Here is a 20,199-nt window from a genome sequence, read left to right on the forward strand (position 1 = left end):
TACCGCGTCGCTGCTGGAGCACGATTTCTGTTCTCATCCTGAAGCAAAGTTCTTAACCTGAGGTACTATTTCTGGGTTCGTTGAGTCTGTAACCTGAAGCGTATGTAACCCGAGGTACCACTGTACTTCTATCAGGAAGTCCTTGTTGCAGAGGGCTCTGGGAAGAGACCCACAATCACCTTTTGCTTATTGTTTTTGAGGTGGCTAGGCACCCCACGTTAAAAGTGCACCTTGCATCTCAAGATCTGTGCATTCAGCCTAGGACACCGACCCAAGTCAGAAGCGGTTCACTGGATGAACACTGCAAAAAGAGGACAGGTGCCATTTTGAGTGTAGAAAGGCAAGCAGCAAAATAACCAGAGGTGCCTCAAACCTTGGGCTGCTCCGGCTTTTACTGTAAATACGTTAACAGCACCTCCTTCTTAACACTTGTTAAAGCCCAAATAGCTTTGGTTAACCCTGATTCTTCCCCCCCCCCTTCAAATTTCTCACAGGTTCTTTCGAAACGGCCATTGCAGTGCTCCTGGCTGTATGCATAATGATAGTGTTGGCAATCCTTGGCTACTTTTTCCTGAAGAACAGAAAGACGTACCGGCGACGGCGCCAGCCAGCTACTGCCGCCAACTCCACTCTCTCCTCTGTGCTCTCCACCACCGAGGACACAGAGCACCTTGTCTACAACAGTACTACGAAGCCTATTTGATCTGGAAGAGCTGCCCTCCACTTCTGGGAGTGGGACAGTTGCATTGACTGATGATACTTCTGAAACAAAAGCCTGTGGCTGAAGGATGTCCCTCTTCCTCCATGCTTCCTTCCTTAGACTGTCAAATTCCAGCCATCTTACTGCCCCTAGCGATTGTTCTGACTATGTGACAGCTTCTGAGGAAGAGGAAGGACAGTATCACACCCCCACCCCTTTTGTAATGACAACAGTGGCTCACTGTTGCTGTCAGAGGAAGCTGTCGCTGAGGGCTTACTGTACCTGTTGAAGGAGTCATGGTTTGATTTTTGGTATGGATTTCATCCCTTCCCAAACCTGCTCAAATCTACATTTCGTGTGTGTGTGTGTGTGTGTGTATTAAAACTTCTGCCTAGTTCCTTTTAGTTTCTCTTGAAAGTCCTGCCATCTTAGAGCCACCCTCTCTGTGCTTAAGGGTCTAAGTAGTTCAAACCTCGTGATACTTCTGAGAGTCCTGAGCAGGTTCTCATACTTTATCATTGTGAACTCAGGGTTGCACATGGCGGTCTTTCCAGCAAGATGATATCAAAAAGAAGCTTGATGCACCACTGGAGTGAATCTGGCCTCTTCCCAAATATATTGTTGCATGTTAATCGCTAGGCATGATGCAGTGCACGGAACATAAAATATATAGTATGACCATAAGTTTTAAACGTAATTTGAACATATTAAGAAGTGCGGATGAATTGTTCCTAAATGACTGAAAATCAGGGTCTGCATTCATTCTCCTTGACATTTTCCCGCCTGTTCCTACCTCCCAAGGTTGCCATTTCTGCTTTTAATGTTAAACGACTAGTTCTTGAGTTTGAATATTGCACCTGTATGTATTTATTTTTATAGAATCAAAATGTGACTAGAAAGATGTTAACTAGCTGGTCTCCCAAGTACATAGTGAATCTTGTGGAGATTCCCCCACCCTCATGGCCCCAATTATAGGGAATTCCAATTGTTTATTTGCAAGCTAGTACCACTTACTGATTTCCCATTACATGCTTTCATGAGAGCTTCAGAAGGAGCACTGTGGAAGCTGGAAGACACTGCTTTTTGGTGGACTACAGTAATATGGAGAGAGAGAGAGAGAGAGAGAGAGAGAGAGAGAGAGAGAGAGAAAAGCAGCTTCTGCCCCAAAGTGAACAGAAATGAACTGGGTGAATGAAGGACATGTATGTTCTGGTTTCTCATTTATCACCTGTCTTAGCTGTCAAAGCATATAGTATATAAATCCAATTGCAATTTACTGTTTTGAAGTTGCTGATGACAAGGCAAGCTATTGTCCTTTTGCTGCTGTTCACCATTGTTCAGTATAACAGATTCCCCCCCCCCCCCCCGCTCAATTCTGATGTAGGAGTTGGGAGTCCAGCAACATTCAGAGGGCACCATGTTGGCTACCCCTCATTAGTCCTGAGTATTGAATTGATTGTGGTTGTCAACACTTGAACAAGATCCATCCTTCATGCGTTTCCCTACATTTTTGCAGTGCCCTCCTCAGTATCATGCACCATGGTGGTGTTCTCCCTACCCTCCATATAACAGCCACTTGTGTGTAGGCATGCCATGTGAATGGGACCTCTGTGGGGTCCACACTACTCCCCCATTCATACATTCCCCTAGGTATGGAGGATGCTTGTGAAAAGGATTCATGTGATAGGGGTAAGCTGTATGGTGAGCCTAGAGCAGCCATCATTGAGAGTTTCCATGTGACTCCCAGACATTTTCAGGCACAGAAGCCCTTGCAAATGCTTGGGTTAAGTAGATGGGCCCATTCTAGCTAATCAGCCAACTCCCATTTTCGCCCTACTAAGAATCCAGCCAAACGTTGCTTTAAGAACCAGGACAAAACACCCTCTCTGTGTGGTGGGTGGATGGGCTGCTGTCTGAAATGAATTTGGTACAGTTCTGTACTGGGAATGCAAATGTATATAGCTCTGTCTGCTGCTTTGGAAATGCCCTCTGCTGTGAAGTTGACAGAGCGAGCAGAGAATATTTGTGTCTTCTTTTTGTGGTGTTAATGAGGGTGTGTGTGTGTATGTATGTATAGAAGGACTTTTTGCTGAAGCCAACAGGCACCAGCAAAAATAATTCTCTGAGAGAAGGGAGCAGCTCTTTCCAAGAGCCAGATTTCTTAATGCTCAGCGAAGTGGCAGAATGAGATTGAGAAGATGATGGTGAGGGTCACCAATGTGCTGTGAAGGAATGGGACAGGAGATAATTAATTATTTTCTGTGGTTGGCAGGTTACTCCACCTTTTTAAAATATATTTTATATCTGCTAGTTCTGCCCTCCTTCCATCTGCCCCTCCCCCCTTGTTCCCTTTCTGCAAACCTCTGCTTCCTGAGCTCTTAAATTCTGGATTTCTCTCCCTCAGTAGATGTAAATTTTAATAAAATATTTTGTTTGTAGCAACTTACTTGCTTGGAAAGTTATTTTGCTGTGGTTGACTTGAGAAGGACTCAGGAGTCGCTGTTGTCAAAATGCTTCAGGGAAAGGAAGAGGCAGTCAGACATTTCATAAGACGGCAGCAACTTTGTTAGTCACTATAATGGTAGATCCAGCCCAGCTCTTCAGCCAGGTAGCAAGTAGGTCAGAGGGTTGCTGCTGTGAGGTCACTTCCTGCATGTTAGGACCCAAAACTGACTGAGGAAAAAGGTGTCGCCTCAAACTGGGCCTTCAACCAGTCAGACTAGTTTGGAATAAGGAGAAAATGCAACCGGGCATGATCTTGCTTGCTCAAATAAGTCTCCTTGTAACCTATGGCTATGGGGTGGTTTATGAGTGACTGGTCTTTGTTAAAGCCCAAGGCAGCAGACAAGTCAATATATAAAACATAATTTTTAAACAATCATCAATCACGGCACTCGGCCCAGTAAAATAATAAAACCACAAAAATAAAGGTAAAACGACACCAAAGCTGCAACACCCTGATTATCATGAGAACATAGCAGATACACACTAAAAGTGCATTGACAGAAGTCTAGTGTCCTGATCAAGGGGTGAGCTTAACCTCTTGACTCAGTTTCTGCAGCCCTTTTATACACAAGAGTTACTTGCCAAATCAGCCCAGTAACAGATAGGAGAGACAAAATGCCTGCATTGTGGGGAATGAGTCACCTCTGCTGACTGATGGAGAATTAACCAATTAACTACATTCCTTAACTTAGTTGGCTGACTTTTTTTGAAGCCTGACTGATCCTGTGGAGCTATCTCTGCAGTTGATCATGGTTTCTTGATTCCAAGGGACTAACATGACTAAGGTTAAAACAAAATATCTGAAGAAGTGTGCATGCACACGAAAGCTCATACCTAGAACTAACTTAGTTGGTCTTTAAGGTGCTACTGGAAGGAATTTTTTTATTTTGTTTTGACTATGGCAGACCAACACGGCTACCTATCTGTAACTATGACTAAGGTTGTCAGATTATATTGCCAACACAAGTACATAAGAGCCCTGGTACATAAATTCAAATGCGTTTCCAAGCACAATTCAAAGTGTTGGTGCTGACCTTTAAAGCCCTAAATGGCCTTGGCCCAGTATACCTGAAGGAGCATCTTTACCCCCATCGTTCAGCCCGGATACTGAGGTCCAGCACCGAGGGTCTTCTGCTGGTTCCCTCACTGCAAGAAGCAAAGTTACAGGGAACCTGGCAGAGGGCCGCCTTGGTAGTGGTGCCCTCCATGTGGAATGCCCTCCCATCAGATATCAAGGAGATGAAGAAATATACAACTTTTAGAAGATATCTGAAGGCAGCCTTGTTTTGGGAAGTTTTTAATGTTTGATGTTTTTTTATGTTTTAATATATGCTGTAAGCCGCCCAGAGTGGCTGGGGAAACCCAGCCAGATGGGTGGGGTATAAATAATAAAATTATTATTATCTAGTCCAGTTTTCTCTTCTCACACTGGGCAACCAGATGTCTATAGGAAGCCCATAAGTGCAATGTGAACACAATATGACTCTCCCACTTGTGCTGTTCATCAAGTGATACGCAGAGGCATATGGTCCTGTACTTCTAGTGGCACTTTCAGGAGGAAGTAAAGGAGGAGGACGTATTTTCCCCTTTCCTGCTTGGAGTTGTATTTGTCTCATCCCAAACTATTGTTTGCTCAAGTTCTAGGCTGGTAGCACAGCACAGCAGGATAAAGCCAGGAGTGAATATGTTCTGTGTCCTCTTCACACATCCCTTTTAGACCTGAACTACATTACAAGGGAAGGGATGCGGGTGGTGCTGTGGGTTAAACCACAGAGCCTAGGACTTGCTGATCAGAAGGTTGGCAGTTCGAATCCCCGCAACGGGGTGAGCTCCCGTTGCTTGGTCCCTGCACCTGTCAACCTAGCAGTTCGAAAGCACGTCAAAGTGCAAGTAGATAAATAGGTACTGCTCCGGCGGGAAGGTAAATGGCGTTTCTGTGTGCTGCTCTGTGTGCTGCTGTACGCCAGCTCCCTCTGCCAATAAAGCAAGATGAGCGCCACAACCCCAGAGTCGGCCACGACTGGACCTAATGGTCAGGGTCCCTTTACCTTTTTACATTACAAGGGTCCTGTGCACGGCTCCTTGGCACTACAGTCTGTTCCCCTTTTAAGACACTCTGAATTATTGGGAAGAAGTATAAAGACTTAGTGGTAGAGCACAATGCTATGCATGCAAAAGGTTTTAGGCTGAATGCCCATCATCTACTGTTGGGGTCGGGGGAGACCCATTTGAAACCAGGGAAAACTGCTGCCAGGCAGTATAAAAGGCAGCGTCCTATGTTCCTGAATCACTGGTGTATTTGTAATAAGCCTGCGCATGGTGCAATATGGATTTTGTTTTTGCTGCTGTGCCATGATTCTCAATCTACCTATCTACAAAGTAGCTGTCTTATTACAAAAGAATTTCAGAAATAGACTGGAAAGAGAAGTTGCTGAATTGCAACTTATTACCAAACTTAAAACCATGGAGAGACCTGGTCTGAATAGAGACATTGGATTCTTATCTCATGATACATGATAAAGCTATTTTTAGCCATCTCACCCCTTGTTTTCCCCTGTAAGACCAATTGCAGTCGTTAACAGTCATCAACAGGTTTACCACACCTATCAGCCAAACACCCATTCCCACCACCCTTCTAAGTAATATCCCTCCCCACCCTCTCACTATATATAAGGGTCTAGTGACTTCTGTTTCAGTGTATCTGAAGAAGTGTGCATGCACACAAAAGTTCATACCAATAACTAACTTAGTTGAATTCTAAGGTGCTACTGGAAGGAATTTTGTTTTGTTTTGTTTTGTTTTGTTTTACTTATCTACCTGTTTGCAGGCTATTTGGAGCCGCCCTAAAAAGGAGCACCTCTCAAGAAATAAGAGATAAGCTGCAACACTGTGTCGCAGGTCCCACTTATTAGACGTAATTGACAGTCTTTGTCAAGGAACTGAAGTTCTTGAATGGACCACATGGTGGCACTAGGGCGCTTTGGCTGCATATATATATGTATATATTTTTGAAAACAAATGTAGAGTCTTGTAGCGCCTGAAAGACTAAACAAATTTATTGTGACATAAGCAACCATGGACCAGAATCCATTGCATAATATGCTGCATCATCACTGGGTGCTTCTTTGTCTGTTCTTCAACAAATGCAATGAACCCTCTGGAAGTTATTAGCTTAAATTAGACAACAGCAGTTGCTCTGTTATTTTCTCTTACAAGTTTTCTCTCTGCTTGAATCAGGGATTCCAGTGCAGATCTATGCATCTCCTACATGCTTCAGAGATAGACAGTTTGCTTTTTTAAAAGATAAAAAGCATGGCATATATGCAGTTTGGGTTTTGCAGTTTGCTAGGAGAATCCTAAGAACCGTAATTCATCAAGCATGCTGCGAATTATAGCTCTGTAAGGGGTCACTTCCCTTAACAAACATTCTCCACAAACTGGTGTAATAGTGCTTTAAATAGGGCTCCAAATTGTGCAGGTGTGCTGTTGTCAAGTGAACATTCCAGCCAGGAAAAGGGTTTGGAGCAGGAGCAGCAAGGGGGGGGGGGTGGGACTCGAGAGAGACAGGGCCAGGCAAGGAGACCTGGGAGTCTGCATTCAATCCCCAGGCCTGGGGTTCCTCATTCCTGGCCTAAAGTATCTCACAGGGTTCTTGGGAAGATAAAATGGACCGAACCTTAGGTGGGTAGATAAGGTGACATGGAAATCAACGAATCCCAAGTTTTCACACAAATACTTTGAAAGTGACTTAGTAGAAGCCTATTGTACAATGAAAGGTTTCCACAGCATCATAGAGTTGGCCATCTAGCCCAGTCCCCTGTCAAAGCCACAACATTCTTGATTGGTGAACATCCAGCTTCTGCTTAAAAATAATGGGGGCATGATCTAAGGCTTTTGTCTACTTTAAGGGCTTTCCTCCTTAATTTCAGCCTTCGGTTCATAAGGGGACATAGTTTCATACTCTGAATCTCAGTTAAAGTTGCTATAATAATATTTTTTAATATTTTGATCTGACCACTTTAGTTCCTAACAGAGAAAAAAACACAGTATTTTTTAACCCACTTCCTGAATTAGCTCCCAGTTCCACTGTTGTGGTTTGGGGGCTTTGCTTGGAATAGACAGGCTCAGTGATAAGTTATCTGCTTTGCATGGAGGAGGTTCCAAGTTCAATCCTGGGAATCTTCAAGTAAGGTTGAGCTAGAACAGTTATAGGCAAACTCGGCCCTCCAGATGTTTTGGGAGTACAGCTCCCATGATCCCTAGCTAGCAGGACCAGTGGTCAGGGATGATGGGAACTATAGTCCCAAAACGTCTGGAGAGCCAAGTTTGCCTATGCCTGAGCTAGAACTCTGCCCCAAACCCCAAAGAGCCACTTCCAGTCAGACAGTACTGAGCTAGATGGCCAACGGCCTGACTTAGAGCCCCTCCAGATCACCTATTTATTGAGCATTTATCTTGATTTGCTTACACAAATATTGCATGAAGGTTAGATTTCATCCAGATTTTATTGAGCATCTGGTCTGATTTGTTTGCAAGGAGGTTATCCAACAAGGAACATTCATCCTGATTTGCTTGCAGAGTGTTTGCAAGTCTTCCTGTTAGTCATTCATTCATGCCACAGTTTTCAGTGCATTTCCCTGTCACTTTCCAACCTGCAAAGTGTATTGTTGCTTCTTTAAAGCAAATTTGCTCTGCTATAATGACCGGGCACTTTCAATGCGCAAACCTAAAGCTCAAATATGCGATTGAAATGAATCCCACAAAACAGTGACAGTCTGGAGACAGCCTTAATACAAGGCAGCTTCCTATGTTCATAAATTGCATGTAGCAAAAGCATTTTTCTTTCTCAGCTTCCCATGACCAGGCTTTTCAAGTTCTCCTGTGCTGTGACATAGATGTGAAGAGCAAACAGTTCTTTTCTTAATTGGCTTTGTTGCCAGGGCAGACTCCTCAGCTACGAGTCCCCTGGGCTGCAAGGTGATTAATGGGCTCATCATCACAACTGTTGTGTTAGCCAGCTCAGCTTGACAGTGTCACAGCTCAGCACATTAGCCTAATCCTGGGCCACTCCAGTTCTTATTGCACTGTCTGTATAGACTTAAAGATGGCCACACCTAAGGCAAAAGGCATGCCTGGACTTGGTCAAAGTAAAACGCTTCCTGTCGTTTGTTTGTGCCCCCCCCCATCTATCTGTTGATGGATGGCCATCCTGACTCGGCCCCAGACACACTGATCAGATGTTTGGAAGCTGTGGCTGGATGGTTACGTTGATTATTGTAACTCACTCTACGTGGGGCTGCCCTTGAAACTGACCCAGAAACTCCAGCGGGTGCAGAATGCTGGGGTCCTCACCACGGGATCACATTCACCCGGTGCTATAATAGCTGCACTGGCTCCCGGTGGAGTACAGGATCAGGTTTAAGGTCTGGTTTTAACCTTTAAAGCCCTATACAGCCTAGGACCCTCGTAACTATGGGACCACCTCTCCTGGTATGTCCCACGGAGGACCATACGGTCTTCAAACAAAAACATCTTGTGTAGCCTTATGAGGCTTTGCCCTTGGGGGGAAAAAATATTGCGCCCGGGAAAGGAAAGTGGGAGTCAACAGACGCTCAAGGAATAGTTTCGGAGAAAAGGCTTTTATTTCTACCATCCATGAACTGGTAGAAGGAGCAAGTGTGATAAGTCACAAAAAGCATGCACGAAGTTCACAGTCATGTGCACAAGCATATATACCCCTTTCCAGTTCCCTCCTCCTTTCTCCTCCTTTTCCAGGAGTCCTGCCCCATGAGTTCCTCTGAGCATGAACAGAAAGCTGTCTTGGGACTCTTGGACTCTTGGCGCCCTTCCCAGGAAAGGGGTTTCAGAGTGTTCAGATATGTTTCAGTCTCTTGTTCTGGCATGGTTCCCGGACAGAAAGCAAGTTGCAATGTGGTTCTTTAGCAAGGCCAGAAGGCATGAGAAAGGCCTGAGAAACAATGGACTGTTCTCTACCTTTGTTACAGCAGAGCGGAATGTTTCTGATGCTTAGCTGCTGAGAAAATAATTTTGAAAAGCTTTGAGAAGCTTTGAGCCTGCTTTGGTGGGGGATGACTTTGGGCCTAGGTGAGGTCACCTGTCCTCACCTTCCTTCACTTGGAGGTCTCGGGCCACAGGGAGGTTAGGCTGGCCTCAACCAGAGCCAGGGCTTTTTCAGCTGTGGCCCTGATCTGGTAGAACACAAGAGAGGAGGGCCCTGCGGGACTTGACATCTTTCCGCAGGACCTGCAAGACAGAGCTGTTCCATTAGGCCTTTGGCCAAAGCACAGTCTGACCCCCTCCTTTGGTTATCCTCACAGAACTCTAGCCCAATGGTTGCCATTAATTTGATTTTGAACTTATTTTAAAATGAATTGATTTTAGAATGCTGTGTTACTTTTATTGTTGGTAGCCGCTCTGAGCCCGGCTTGGGCTGGGGAGGGCGGGATATAAATAAAATATTTATTTATTTATTTATATTATTATTATTATTATTATTATTATTATTATTATTATTATCTCTTCTCTGCCATTTAATACCTCAGTCTCCCTTTCCACCTACTTTTGCCAGCAAGGAAAGAACTTGACTAATATCATGCAACCATGTGGAATAATGTGTGTTTTCAGGGGCAGTGGAAAGAATGGTGCAATTAGGAAATTTTAGATTCTGGACTTAATGGTATTGGGGCTCCCCTCTCTAGATGGCAATGTGCACTGGGTGGCTTTAAAAGAGGATTACTGTACACTCCTTCGTGGAGGATAAGGCTACTGGCCATGATGGTTATGTTCTACCTCTTGCAGTGGGATTCTGGACACCAGTTGCTGCGGATCACAAGTGGGTTGGGTTCAAGTCTTGCTTTTGGGCTTCCCATTGTGGCACCCAATCTGGAACTGGTTCTGCTCCTAAGACATTTTTTGGCCTTCCTGCTAAGTTAGTACCAAACAACAATATTAATAAGATCTTTGAGAACAGGGTGCTGCACTAGATGGGTCATTGGCCTGACCCAGCTTTGCTTTACTCATTTCAAAATGCAGTAAGCCCACCCTGATGGGTTTGGAGGCCTTTCTGTTCATTCCTTTGAGTGGGGCCTTGAATGCCTTTGTGTGGCGAGGCCCCAGGGACGCCCCCTCCCCAGCTTCCCGAAATAAATACACAAACACAAGAATATTGGGTTAATGGGATAAATAAGGCCACAGCTTTATTGGTTCCAGATGTGAGCGGTTTGGCTTAGGCAATTGGGCGAAGCAAGACTATAACCTGAATCCTGCCAGACCACAGGAAGTCTCTTTAAGGGTCAATCACTAGAAGGGTTGAGCCCCCTCCCCGGCTCACTGTTGGGGTCATGGCATGGCCCTGGCCCACGCCCAGGCCTTGGACAGGAACCACACCCCTGGATCCCTTTAACGGGATGACCCTTAACATGGAGGGGCAGGCGGAGGCAACAACCTCCCCTCCCATAATAAGGCTTACCCAATGCCTAACCTTAGAAAGTTGTGACGATTGCTACTAGGTAGGCGGAAACCAAATGGCTAGTGCCAATTATGCCAAGTGGAAAAATTCCTACCTGGCCCCGACAACCAGGCAACCGACATAAGTCATAGCAACGCCATAGTCAAACCAAGCAAGAAAAGAGGGTGGGTGGGCTGGGAGATCTCGAGTTGGAAGCAAAGGAGGCCACCACCCCAGATGCGCCACAATTTAAACCGTGGGTAGCCACGCCCCCAAGCAGCCCAATTGGCTTGCCGGGGGCGTGACGCAGTCGGGGATGCTACTGACGTGGGTAGTGTGCCTCCACCCACAGCCGAGTTTCAGGGAGGCCCCAGATTCCCATCCGCAAAGCAGCCCTCCAAAAATGGGAGAGAGCTGACATCTCAAAGCCCATGGCTAAATCTCAGGTGGCTGTAGCATGACCTCATCCACCTGCTTAGGTATGGCTTTGATAGCTCTCTCTACTTGTTTCTGAGTGATGCTCTGACCCAGTGCAACAAAATCCTGGTAAGTTATTGCTGATTTGCCATCGTCATTGGAGGTCCTCCTCTGTATCCCCTGCCCTGGCAGTCCAGAGGGTGGCATCATGAGAACAGGCCTTTTAAGTGGTGGCTCCTTGGTTGTGGTTTGCTCTCCCCAGGAAGGCTCACTTAGTGCTATCATTACTTATCCAGAGCTGCCAAACAAAAACATTTTTTTCAGGCCTTTGGATTTTAATTATCTGTGGCCTCCTTCAGTGGGTAGGATGTTTTAGTTCCACCTTTTAAAAAAATGAGGTTTAGATTTTTCTCTGTTTTGTTTTATGCTGGTTTTAATCTATGTGTTATTTATTTATTATTGTAAGTTGCTGTGAGTTAGTTTTGCTTTTAAAAAGGGACTAATAAGTTTAATAAATATGAATAATGAATTTATTTATTTTATTTATGTTGCACCTTTCTCCCAGTATGGGATCCAAGGCGGCTCACAGCATAAAATTAAGACAAATACAACTAAGAACACAAATAAATGTAAGTATTGAATTTAATTATTACGTTCAACAAGTCTAGTTATTTTTGGAGGTGCTGATGCACGTGTTGAATTCCTGTTATACACCTCTGTCAAAAAGAAATATCGTCATGCTGCTGTTTTCAATGGAGATGTGCCAAAGCCCACCAGATGAGCTGCATTCTTCTTTGTGAGAGGAAATTTTCTCCTCAAATGCTTTTTTTATTTCATTCTCCCTGAGGGAAATGGTGCATAGAATGTGCCTGCTTTTGGTTTGGCTCCATTAAGGATAAATACAGTAACAATAGCAGCTTCCAGCTATTGATGACTCATGCAGCGGCAGCCTCAGGGTTGCTGTGAGCAGAGAGAAGCAAGTAGTTGAAGCCATGGAGCCTTTTCACTTGAAACAGTAGAATACAAGATTCCACCATGTCTCTTTTCACTAAAGTTGTTACCTGTCTTGAATCTGATCAGAGTTCGCATTAAAAAAATTGGATGGTGTTCAACTAAGTTTTACTCAGAAGAGACCCACTGAAATTAATGATCTTGTTGTTGTTGTTGTTGTTGTTGTTTAGTCATTTAGTCCTGTCCGACTCTTCGTGACCCCATGGACCAGAGCACGCCAGGCACTCTTGTTTTCCACTGCCTCCCACAGCTTGGTCAAACGCATGTTAGTAGCTTCGAGAACACTGTCCAATGATCTTAGTCATGTTCATTAATATCACTGGATTCTCAGAGTAAAACGCTCGTGATCTTATTCGGTCTCACAGTATATCTGTGAAGTAGCTGGCTGATAGTGGAAGTTAAGGCTTGGCTGGTTCTAGATGTCCCAACTGGAAGTGGCCAAGCTACCATCTCTGCCATCTGTATTCCCCCAGCAACTAGAGTGGCAATCTTACTGCAGAACCAGAAGTGGGAATGATCAAGTGGGGGTTCCTACCAGCATAGTGGTTTGCTCCAAGGACAACCAACATGGTACCCTCCAGAATGATATTGTGAACAAAAAAATCCCCTCCTTTTGGCTTGGCATGACCAAGTGACCGCAATGATGGAAGTTGTAGGTCATGGCACTAGGAAGGATGACACATTTGCCACCTCTGGTACACACCTTCCAATGCTGAACATTGTTCATGTGTATCAATCCCTGCTAGATACTGGAGGGGACCAACACTATCAGCAGAGAGCTTGCTTCCACTTGCTAATTCAACATGCTAACAAGTACAGTGGTTCCTCGGGTTACATACGCTTCAGGTTACAGACTCCGCTAACCCAGAAATAGTACCTCAGGTTAAGAACTTTGCTTCAGGATGAGAACAGAAATTGTGCTCCAGCGGCGCGGCGACAGCAGGAGGCCCCATTAGCTAAAGTGGTGCTTCAGGTTAAGAACAGTTTCAGGTTAAGAACAGACCTCCGGAATGAATTAAGTACTTAACCCGAGGTACCACTGTATTACAAAAATCTTATTTCTGAAAGTGCTTTTGGACATGCCCACTATGGGGATCATAGTGATCGCCAAGTTAAAATCTAATACTCCAACCATTTGTTGAAACCATACATACAGTATATAAAGCAATGAGGTAGATATGAACTCACAGATTTACATAGTCTGAAGGGATGTTGTGCAGGACGTTGAGTCCAACCTTCTTCCTAATGCTGGATCTTCAGTCATGAAAGATGACTCAGTCTCATAAATACTATTCTTACGTAAAGGTAAAAAGGTAAAGGACCCCTGGACGGTTAAGTCCAGTCAAAGGTGACTATGGGGTTGTGGTGCTCATCTCGCTTTTAGGCCGAGGGAGCCAGCGTTTGTCCACAGACAGCTTTCCGGGTCATGTGGCCAGCAGGACTAAACTCTCTTCTTGCTGCTGAGGCCGCTGCATGGTGATTTTGAGGTGAATTCATCAAGACTGAGAATTTAAGCACCAAAGAAGAGCCTGCTGGATCAGGGCACATCAAGTCCAGCATCCTGTTCTCACAGTGGCCAACATGGGTGCCAACTTGAATAAAATATTGGGGGGACGCTGGTAAACCCCGCCCCACATAATCAATCACATGACACGGCACATGAAACCATTTGAATGGCAATGCCCATCAACTTTGGGGATCCCAGCCCCCTCAAATATTTTATTTGGGGGTGCTGAAGGGACCTCAGTCACTAGGAGTCGGCTCCTATGGTGTCTACCAGACGCTTGTGGGAAACTTGCAAGCAAGGCCTGAGCACAGTACTTCTCTTGCCTCCTGAGGTTTATTGCATGTGCCTCACATGGACGTAGCCAGGATTTTTGTTAGGGGGTTGTTATTATTATTATTATTACTGATTTAGGGGGGCAGCTGCCCCTTCTTGCCCCCCTTGGCTACGCCCATGGTGCCTCTCATGTTTTTTTTTAAGCATCCGTTACTTTCTGCCTGCACTTCCTTTTTCAGCCAAGGTTTGTGTTGCTTTTTTGTTCTCTTCATTTGAACAAGACTTCCATTCTTTGAAGGAGGTATTCTTGCCTCTAATAGGTTTTTTTTTACTATGTTTGTTAACTATGCTGGCATCGAGTGCACTTTGGTGAGATAGTTCTGCATTTTCAGTGTGCCACACATGTGTGGACTGGGCAAAAGGGTTCTTATGCAAAAACAAGTACCTTTTCTTGCAGGCTCCAAGTGAAATTCTTGCCATGCACAGATCTAGTTGCTGGGTGGAGTTGTTGATTGGCAGGCACATTCCTGGGAGCATCAGGATTGAGGTGGTCGGATGCATGTTTATTCCCTTCAAAATGCTTCCTAAATTGAGAAACCCTAATACACCTTGCATAATGATTAACCAAGACCTATGGAACACAATGGCCTCCTCAACTGTACAGCATTAAGCACTTAATCCAACTGTATTGAATTTCAATAAGTGTCTGGAATTATTTGGTTTATGTCTTACAGAAACATTTCCTTTCTTTCTCTCTCTCTCTGAATGCAGTTAATTCATTTGAAGAGGTGTGAAACGTTTGTCCCCTAATTGACTGCATTTCCTCCTGGCACAGTTCTGGAAGGTTTTTAAACATAGATCCCTTGCGGTTATTAAAGGCTTTTGAAGTATCATGTGAAATCTGCACTGTGAGTGCTGACTGTGGCTGAAGCCCTGGGAGAGTCTCATCAACTCTTTCTCTTCTCTCAGGAGTCTATTCCCATGAAAATGATGATCTCAGGTGTGTGGTGCGTCATTGTACTGCCTGAGGCACCTGTCGACTCATGGAGGTGGCGGGTGGTAAGGTGAAAGCACAGTTCAGACAGTCCTTCTGACCATACTCAGGCTTGTAGTTCTCCAATCTCTGATTGCAAAATGTTCCTGCCTCTTCCTCAAGTGTGGGACACAGACAGACACACACTCCTCTCCAGCCAGATGTGACTTTCAGTGAGCATAAGAGGAGAAACTTTTAGTTTAAACTTGTCCCACAAACTAACCCAGCAATGCCCCTAGGTATTGCCTCACCTGCTATATTTCTTCCACAATTTCTCATGGTAAGTTCTCCATTTCAATAAAGTGAAACTCCATGATAACTGAATAGCCAGTGTATCTCGTACCCCGTCCAAAATATGTCCTATGCCACTGCTATGATTATTTAAATTAGGTTAGGAAGTATAGAAATATATCTGTTTTGTTCATTTTTTTCCTCACTGCTCTGTTTTCTCAGGGATGCATTCCTGTGGATGCTGTCTGATATGAACTTTGATTAAGTTACCTAGAGTTTAAAGGAAGTTAGGCATCTTAAATATATTTGCAATTGGTGGTGAATGATGTTCATAGAAGTCGCTTCACCTTTCTAGTTTATAATATTCTGCCCAAATTTAAGATCTTCCTGTTTTTGCTTGATTCTTTGTTTGAGGAACAATCAACACTCTATGTGGTAGTTGCATTTGCTGCCCATACACACCTGCATTGTCACTTATGCACACACAAAATGAAGAGAGGGTATGCTTCTCTAAACCCTTGAGAACTTCTCACTAACCTTGTGTGTGGAGAAAAAGGAAGACAGGGCCTCACAGTTCCTCTTCTAGGACCATGGTTGTCAACTTGCATCATTGTCCCTGAAGACTTTAGCAACCTACACCAGGGGGCAACTATTCATTCAGAAACCACCTGAAGATGGGAATTCTGTTTCCCTTGTGCACCATATAGTGGCTGCTGATTACAGGTAGGTAGCCGCGTTGGTCTGACATAGTCGAAACAAAATTAAAAAAAATATCCTTCCAGTAGCACCTTAGAGACCAACTAAGTTTGTTATTGGTATGAGCTTTCGTGTGCATGCACCCTTCTTCAGATTGTTTCACCTGGCAAACAGCACCCATTGCCAACCACCTAAGGCTAAACACCTGTGTACAGGTGGCAAAACTACCATGCAATGTGTGAAATAGCTGTAGGAACACTGGAACATAGGAAACTGCCGTATACAGATTCAGGTAGGTAGCCATGTTGGTCTGACGCAGTCAAAATATACAAAAAATAAAAAAATTGTCCAGTAGCACCTTAGAGACCAACTAAGTTTGTTCTTGGTATAAGCTTTCATGTCCATGCACGTATCTGAAGAAGTGTGCATGCACACGAAAGCTTATACCAAGAACAAACTTAGTTGGTCTCTAAGGTGCTATTGGACAGTTTTATATATATATATATATGCCGTATACAGAGTCAGGCCATGGTTTGTCTAGCAGTGGCTCCCTAGAGGTCTTCCTCAGCCTCTGCCAGGAGACACCAGGGACTGAATCGAGACCTTCACATGCAAGGCACTGACCTATGGTCCTTCCCCCTCAGTCTAACCCACTAGTAGATTCAGTTTTGTAGGCTGAAATGACTTGACTCACAGAGCAGGGGGTTTTTTGCCCCCTTTATAACGAGTGGACTAAGGCAGCCATTTCCCCACATGTTCATTCCACATATCTGTATCGGTTATGTGGAAAAAATTCTACTTGCCACTTAGTGATTCAAATAGCCTCTACAAATGGTTTAGCACAGTGGGGTGAGTTCTCCCCCCCTCCCAATTGTTCATCCTATCCAATGATAAGAATCTGAGTAAACATGAGCTACAAATGTGTGGTGTTGGCCTCAGGCAGCTGATTTTGGATGTCACAAAAGGCAGCACATTGTTAATTAGTAGTTATTGTTGTGTTTTTTTATCTGCCAGGTTGTGGGAGAGGTGCTTGTTGGATTTTCTGCCTCAGATGCCAAAATCGCTAGACTGGCCTTGGTGCCTTGCAGGAGGGGCATCTACTATTCCACTTCAGACTTAAAAATATCTCCAGGCTGGTCCTAAGCAAAATGGTTCCTTAGGCGCAAAAGTGGCTATATCAATACAGTGGTACCTCTGGTTAAGAACTTAATTCCTTCTGGAGGTCCGTTCTTAACCTGAAACTGTTCTTAACCTGAGGTACCACTTTAGCTAATGGGGCCTCCCGCTGCCGCTGTGCAATTTCTGTTCTCATCCTGAAGCAAAGTTCTTAACCCGAGGTACTATTTCTGGGTTAGCGGAGTCTGTAACCTGAAGCGTCTGTAACCTGAAGCGTCTGTAACCCAAGGTACCACTGTATCTTGTTAAGCAACTATTTGCACAACAGCCAGTTGTATCCAACTTACTCTAAAATTAGGCATGCTTAAGAGGAGTGATGTGTCTTTAAGGGTGAAATCCAATCCTGAACTCCCAGAGGTGAGGATCTGTGAAGTGGCATCTTTAGCCCAGCTATCCACAGCAGCTGCAGCAAAAGGCGGGAGCAGGACAATAATTTGGTCTCAATCAATTCACAGTGATTGAGTCCAACAAAGCCTCTCTTCCTCCCAGAGGGGAGGGGTTGTGAGCGGGAGCAGCCTCCCGCGGGGAGCAGGGAGCCGTGTTAGGCTCCCTGCCCCTGATTGGTTCTGCTGCTGCGGCCAAGACTCCCAGCCAACCAATAGGAGTGGCTGGTGGGTGGGGCTAAATGCATTTAAACAGCCGCGGCAGCCCACTTCTCTCATTCTGTTCCTGCTTCCTTCGGATCTCCCGCCCTCCCTCCCTGTTAGGTCAGCTGCTTTTGCGTATTGACCTTGCTATGGACTTCGGTTGGTTGCCTTGGTTGCCCAAGGGGCCTGGTAGGACTTTTCTATCCATTTGGCAAATTGGCACCAGCCTCTTGATTTTTTTGCCTACCTTGTAGCAATTTGTCACAACTTTCTGGTACTGGCGGTTAGGCATTGGAATATGTGTGCTGTGCTGGAGGATTGGGTATGCACCATCATCTACCTCTCCTCTTATGGGTATTCCGTTAAAGGAATCCGGTGGTCGTGAATCCTGTCCGATGCCCTGCTAGTGTCTAGGGCCATGGCACGACCCCTGCTGGTGTCATGGGGTTGCTTCCAGTTGTATTTGCATCAACAAGCTCCTCCCATTGGTTGTTAACCCTGATATGACTTCCGGCTGTGTGGGGTGGAGTCTTGTATTGCTGTTTCATCCAATGCCTAAACCCATACTACTCACATGCTGTAACCAATAAAAGTTGTGGCTTAATTTTGCCCATTAACCTAAAAGAACGTGTCTGTGTGTCTTATTATAATCCTATGCAGGTGGAGGGTCCTCGACTCACAACAGTCTCCTTGCAACAACAGCAAGACTGGCCTAGACTTCAGAGGATCCCGGCCTGGCTCAGTGGTCCCTGGCTCAGGGATCCCACCAGCCCAGATAACTGGCAGCCAATGGGAGGTTGGCTGAGCAGTGAGATACCTCTACTCAATCTAACTCCCCCTAGCTGAGCATAAGGGGAATTGAGATTGCTCTGTCCATCAGGGGACTGCTGACTGCTCTTACTTTGGGAGTTCTGCCCCGTGCCCCAACGTGTGATTGGATATAGGCATTTAATAGGTTTATCCTCTTTGCCAAAAACCCCAGTATCGCCTTCATATTCCCAGTCCTTCTTGGGAAAACCCAGCAAGGGAGATTTACAGTAACTCCTGGGAAGCCCTTCATTTTCATTGTGTTTCGATTTTAATAGATTGCCTGCCCCGCCCAGGATTATCTCATGGGAAAGAAAAGCCTGGCTTGGTGACATGTGGCGAAACTTGTTTGGGAGCCAGATTTCACACACCCGATGATCCTCAGTCAGAGGGACAAAGGGAAAAAAAACCCTCTCATGCAGCACTTCAGGTTCACAACACAGCCTCACGTGGGGTGGTGGTGTCAGTGGAAGAAGAGACAGGGCCCTGCAGCTGATCTTTCCCTTCCAAGACTGGTTAGACCAGTTTAGAGCATTGCAAGCTCTCTTGCACACAGCGCAAAGGGCATGGTGTCAGCCTGGGAACCAGCATCACATGATGCAAAGGATGAGACTTGTCTCAGGGTTGAGCTTGAATCATTTCCCTCCTCCCCCCACCCCTTTCTTCACCCGCTTGCACAATGGACCTTCACAAGGGCAAAACAATACTGCACTTATCATTGTGCTGGGAACTTTTTGTCTAGCGCAGGAGGGACTGCAGTTCACATGATTCAGCAGGTTTCATTTAGGAGGCCCCGAGAGCAGGATGAGATGGCTTTCTGACATCCTCGCCTCCGGCCTTATCCTTACTGGAATCAAATCCACTCTACAAATTGTACAGAAGGAGGAGCTTGTTGCCTGTGGGTCTCTCGCAACATTTGAGGAGGCGGTCTGTACTCTGGCCTGAGTCAGTGCTGTCCACTGGGATGATTACTGAATGCTGAGCTCAAGTCCAATTCAACCAAAGATTTTCACCAACACCCACCTTCCTTCTCCTGCTATAAACTGAACTTTGGACTCCTCCTCCTCCTCCTGTTTGACCCACATCCATCCCCACACCACATACAGGCTTTTGATACCTGTCTTAAACCAAGCTGGGTCACAATGACTGGCTGCCTCCATTCCCCTTCTGATCACGGTGTTGCCACCTCTGGCCCAGTCACCTGATCTTGAAAATGCTATCAATTCTGCCCCAGACCTGATTCTACTGTCTCCTTGATCCACCACACCACTTGAAATGTGCCATATTCGTTGACAATTAAGAAGCAGATGAAGCCGATAGGGAGGGGGTACTGAAACACCAGATCCCAGGTGTCCCCACCTGTGAAATGGGTAGACTTGGTGGCTGCCCTCCCTCAAGCAAGTCACTGTGCCTAACTTAAGAGTTGGTTCGTATGTTCCTTGACTCACTCTGTGTAATTCCCTTATTTTCTGCTGTTGTGTGTGAAGTGAGACTCAAGGCACTCACCTTTAGTGAAAATCTTAAGGTGCAACTTTGTGACTGAGTGGAAAGGGAATGTGAATGTACATGTGCTTGCAAACTGAATGAACAAATAAAGAAAAAAATAAGATCCAGAAATCATCTTCATTCAGTTTCCCCATAGATGACATGTCACATACCTATGAAAAATAAAGAGTTTGTTGGCTTGCTTGCGTCTATAGTTTATATCTCACCAGGGTGGCTTATGAAAGCGCGCGCGCGCGCACACACACACACACACACACACTAGCCACAAAGCACAGATAAAAG

At 45.2% G+C, this 20,199-nt stretch overlaps 1 protein-coding gene across 2 annotated transcripts in view; it reads left to right on the forward strand.

Annotated features, from left to right (window-relative positions):
* SPINT1 (serine peptidase inhibitor, Kunitz type 1) overlaps positions 1–3,146 on the forward strand; it is a 35,732-nt gene extending 32,586 nt beyond the window's left edge. For both annotated transcript variants that reach the window (XM_081862557.1, XM_081862556.1), the window contains one exon: positions 495–3,146. In XM_081862557.1, coding sequence (XP_081718683.1) covers positions 495–703 — 209 coding nt within the window. In that variant the 3' untranslated portion in view covers positions 704–3,146. The remainder of the gene's footprint in view (positions 1–494) is intronic.
* Positions 3,147–20,199: the final 17,053 nt, after the last annotated feature.

This window comes from Podarcis erhardii (assembly GCF_964252035.2).
Source record: "Podarcis erhardii genome assembly, chromosome: 1".
Classification (NCBI taxonomy): Eukaryota; Metazoa; Chordata; class Lepidosauria; order Squamata; family Lacertidae; genus Podarcis; species Podarcis erhardii.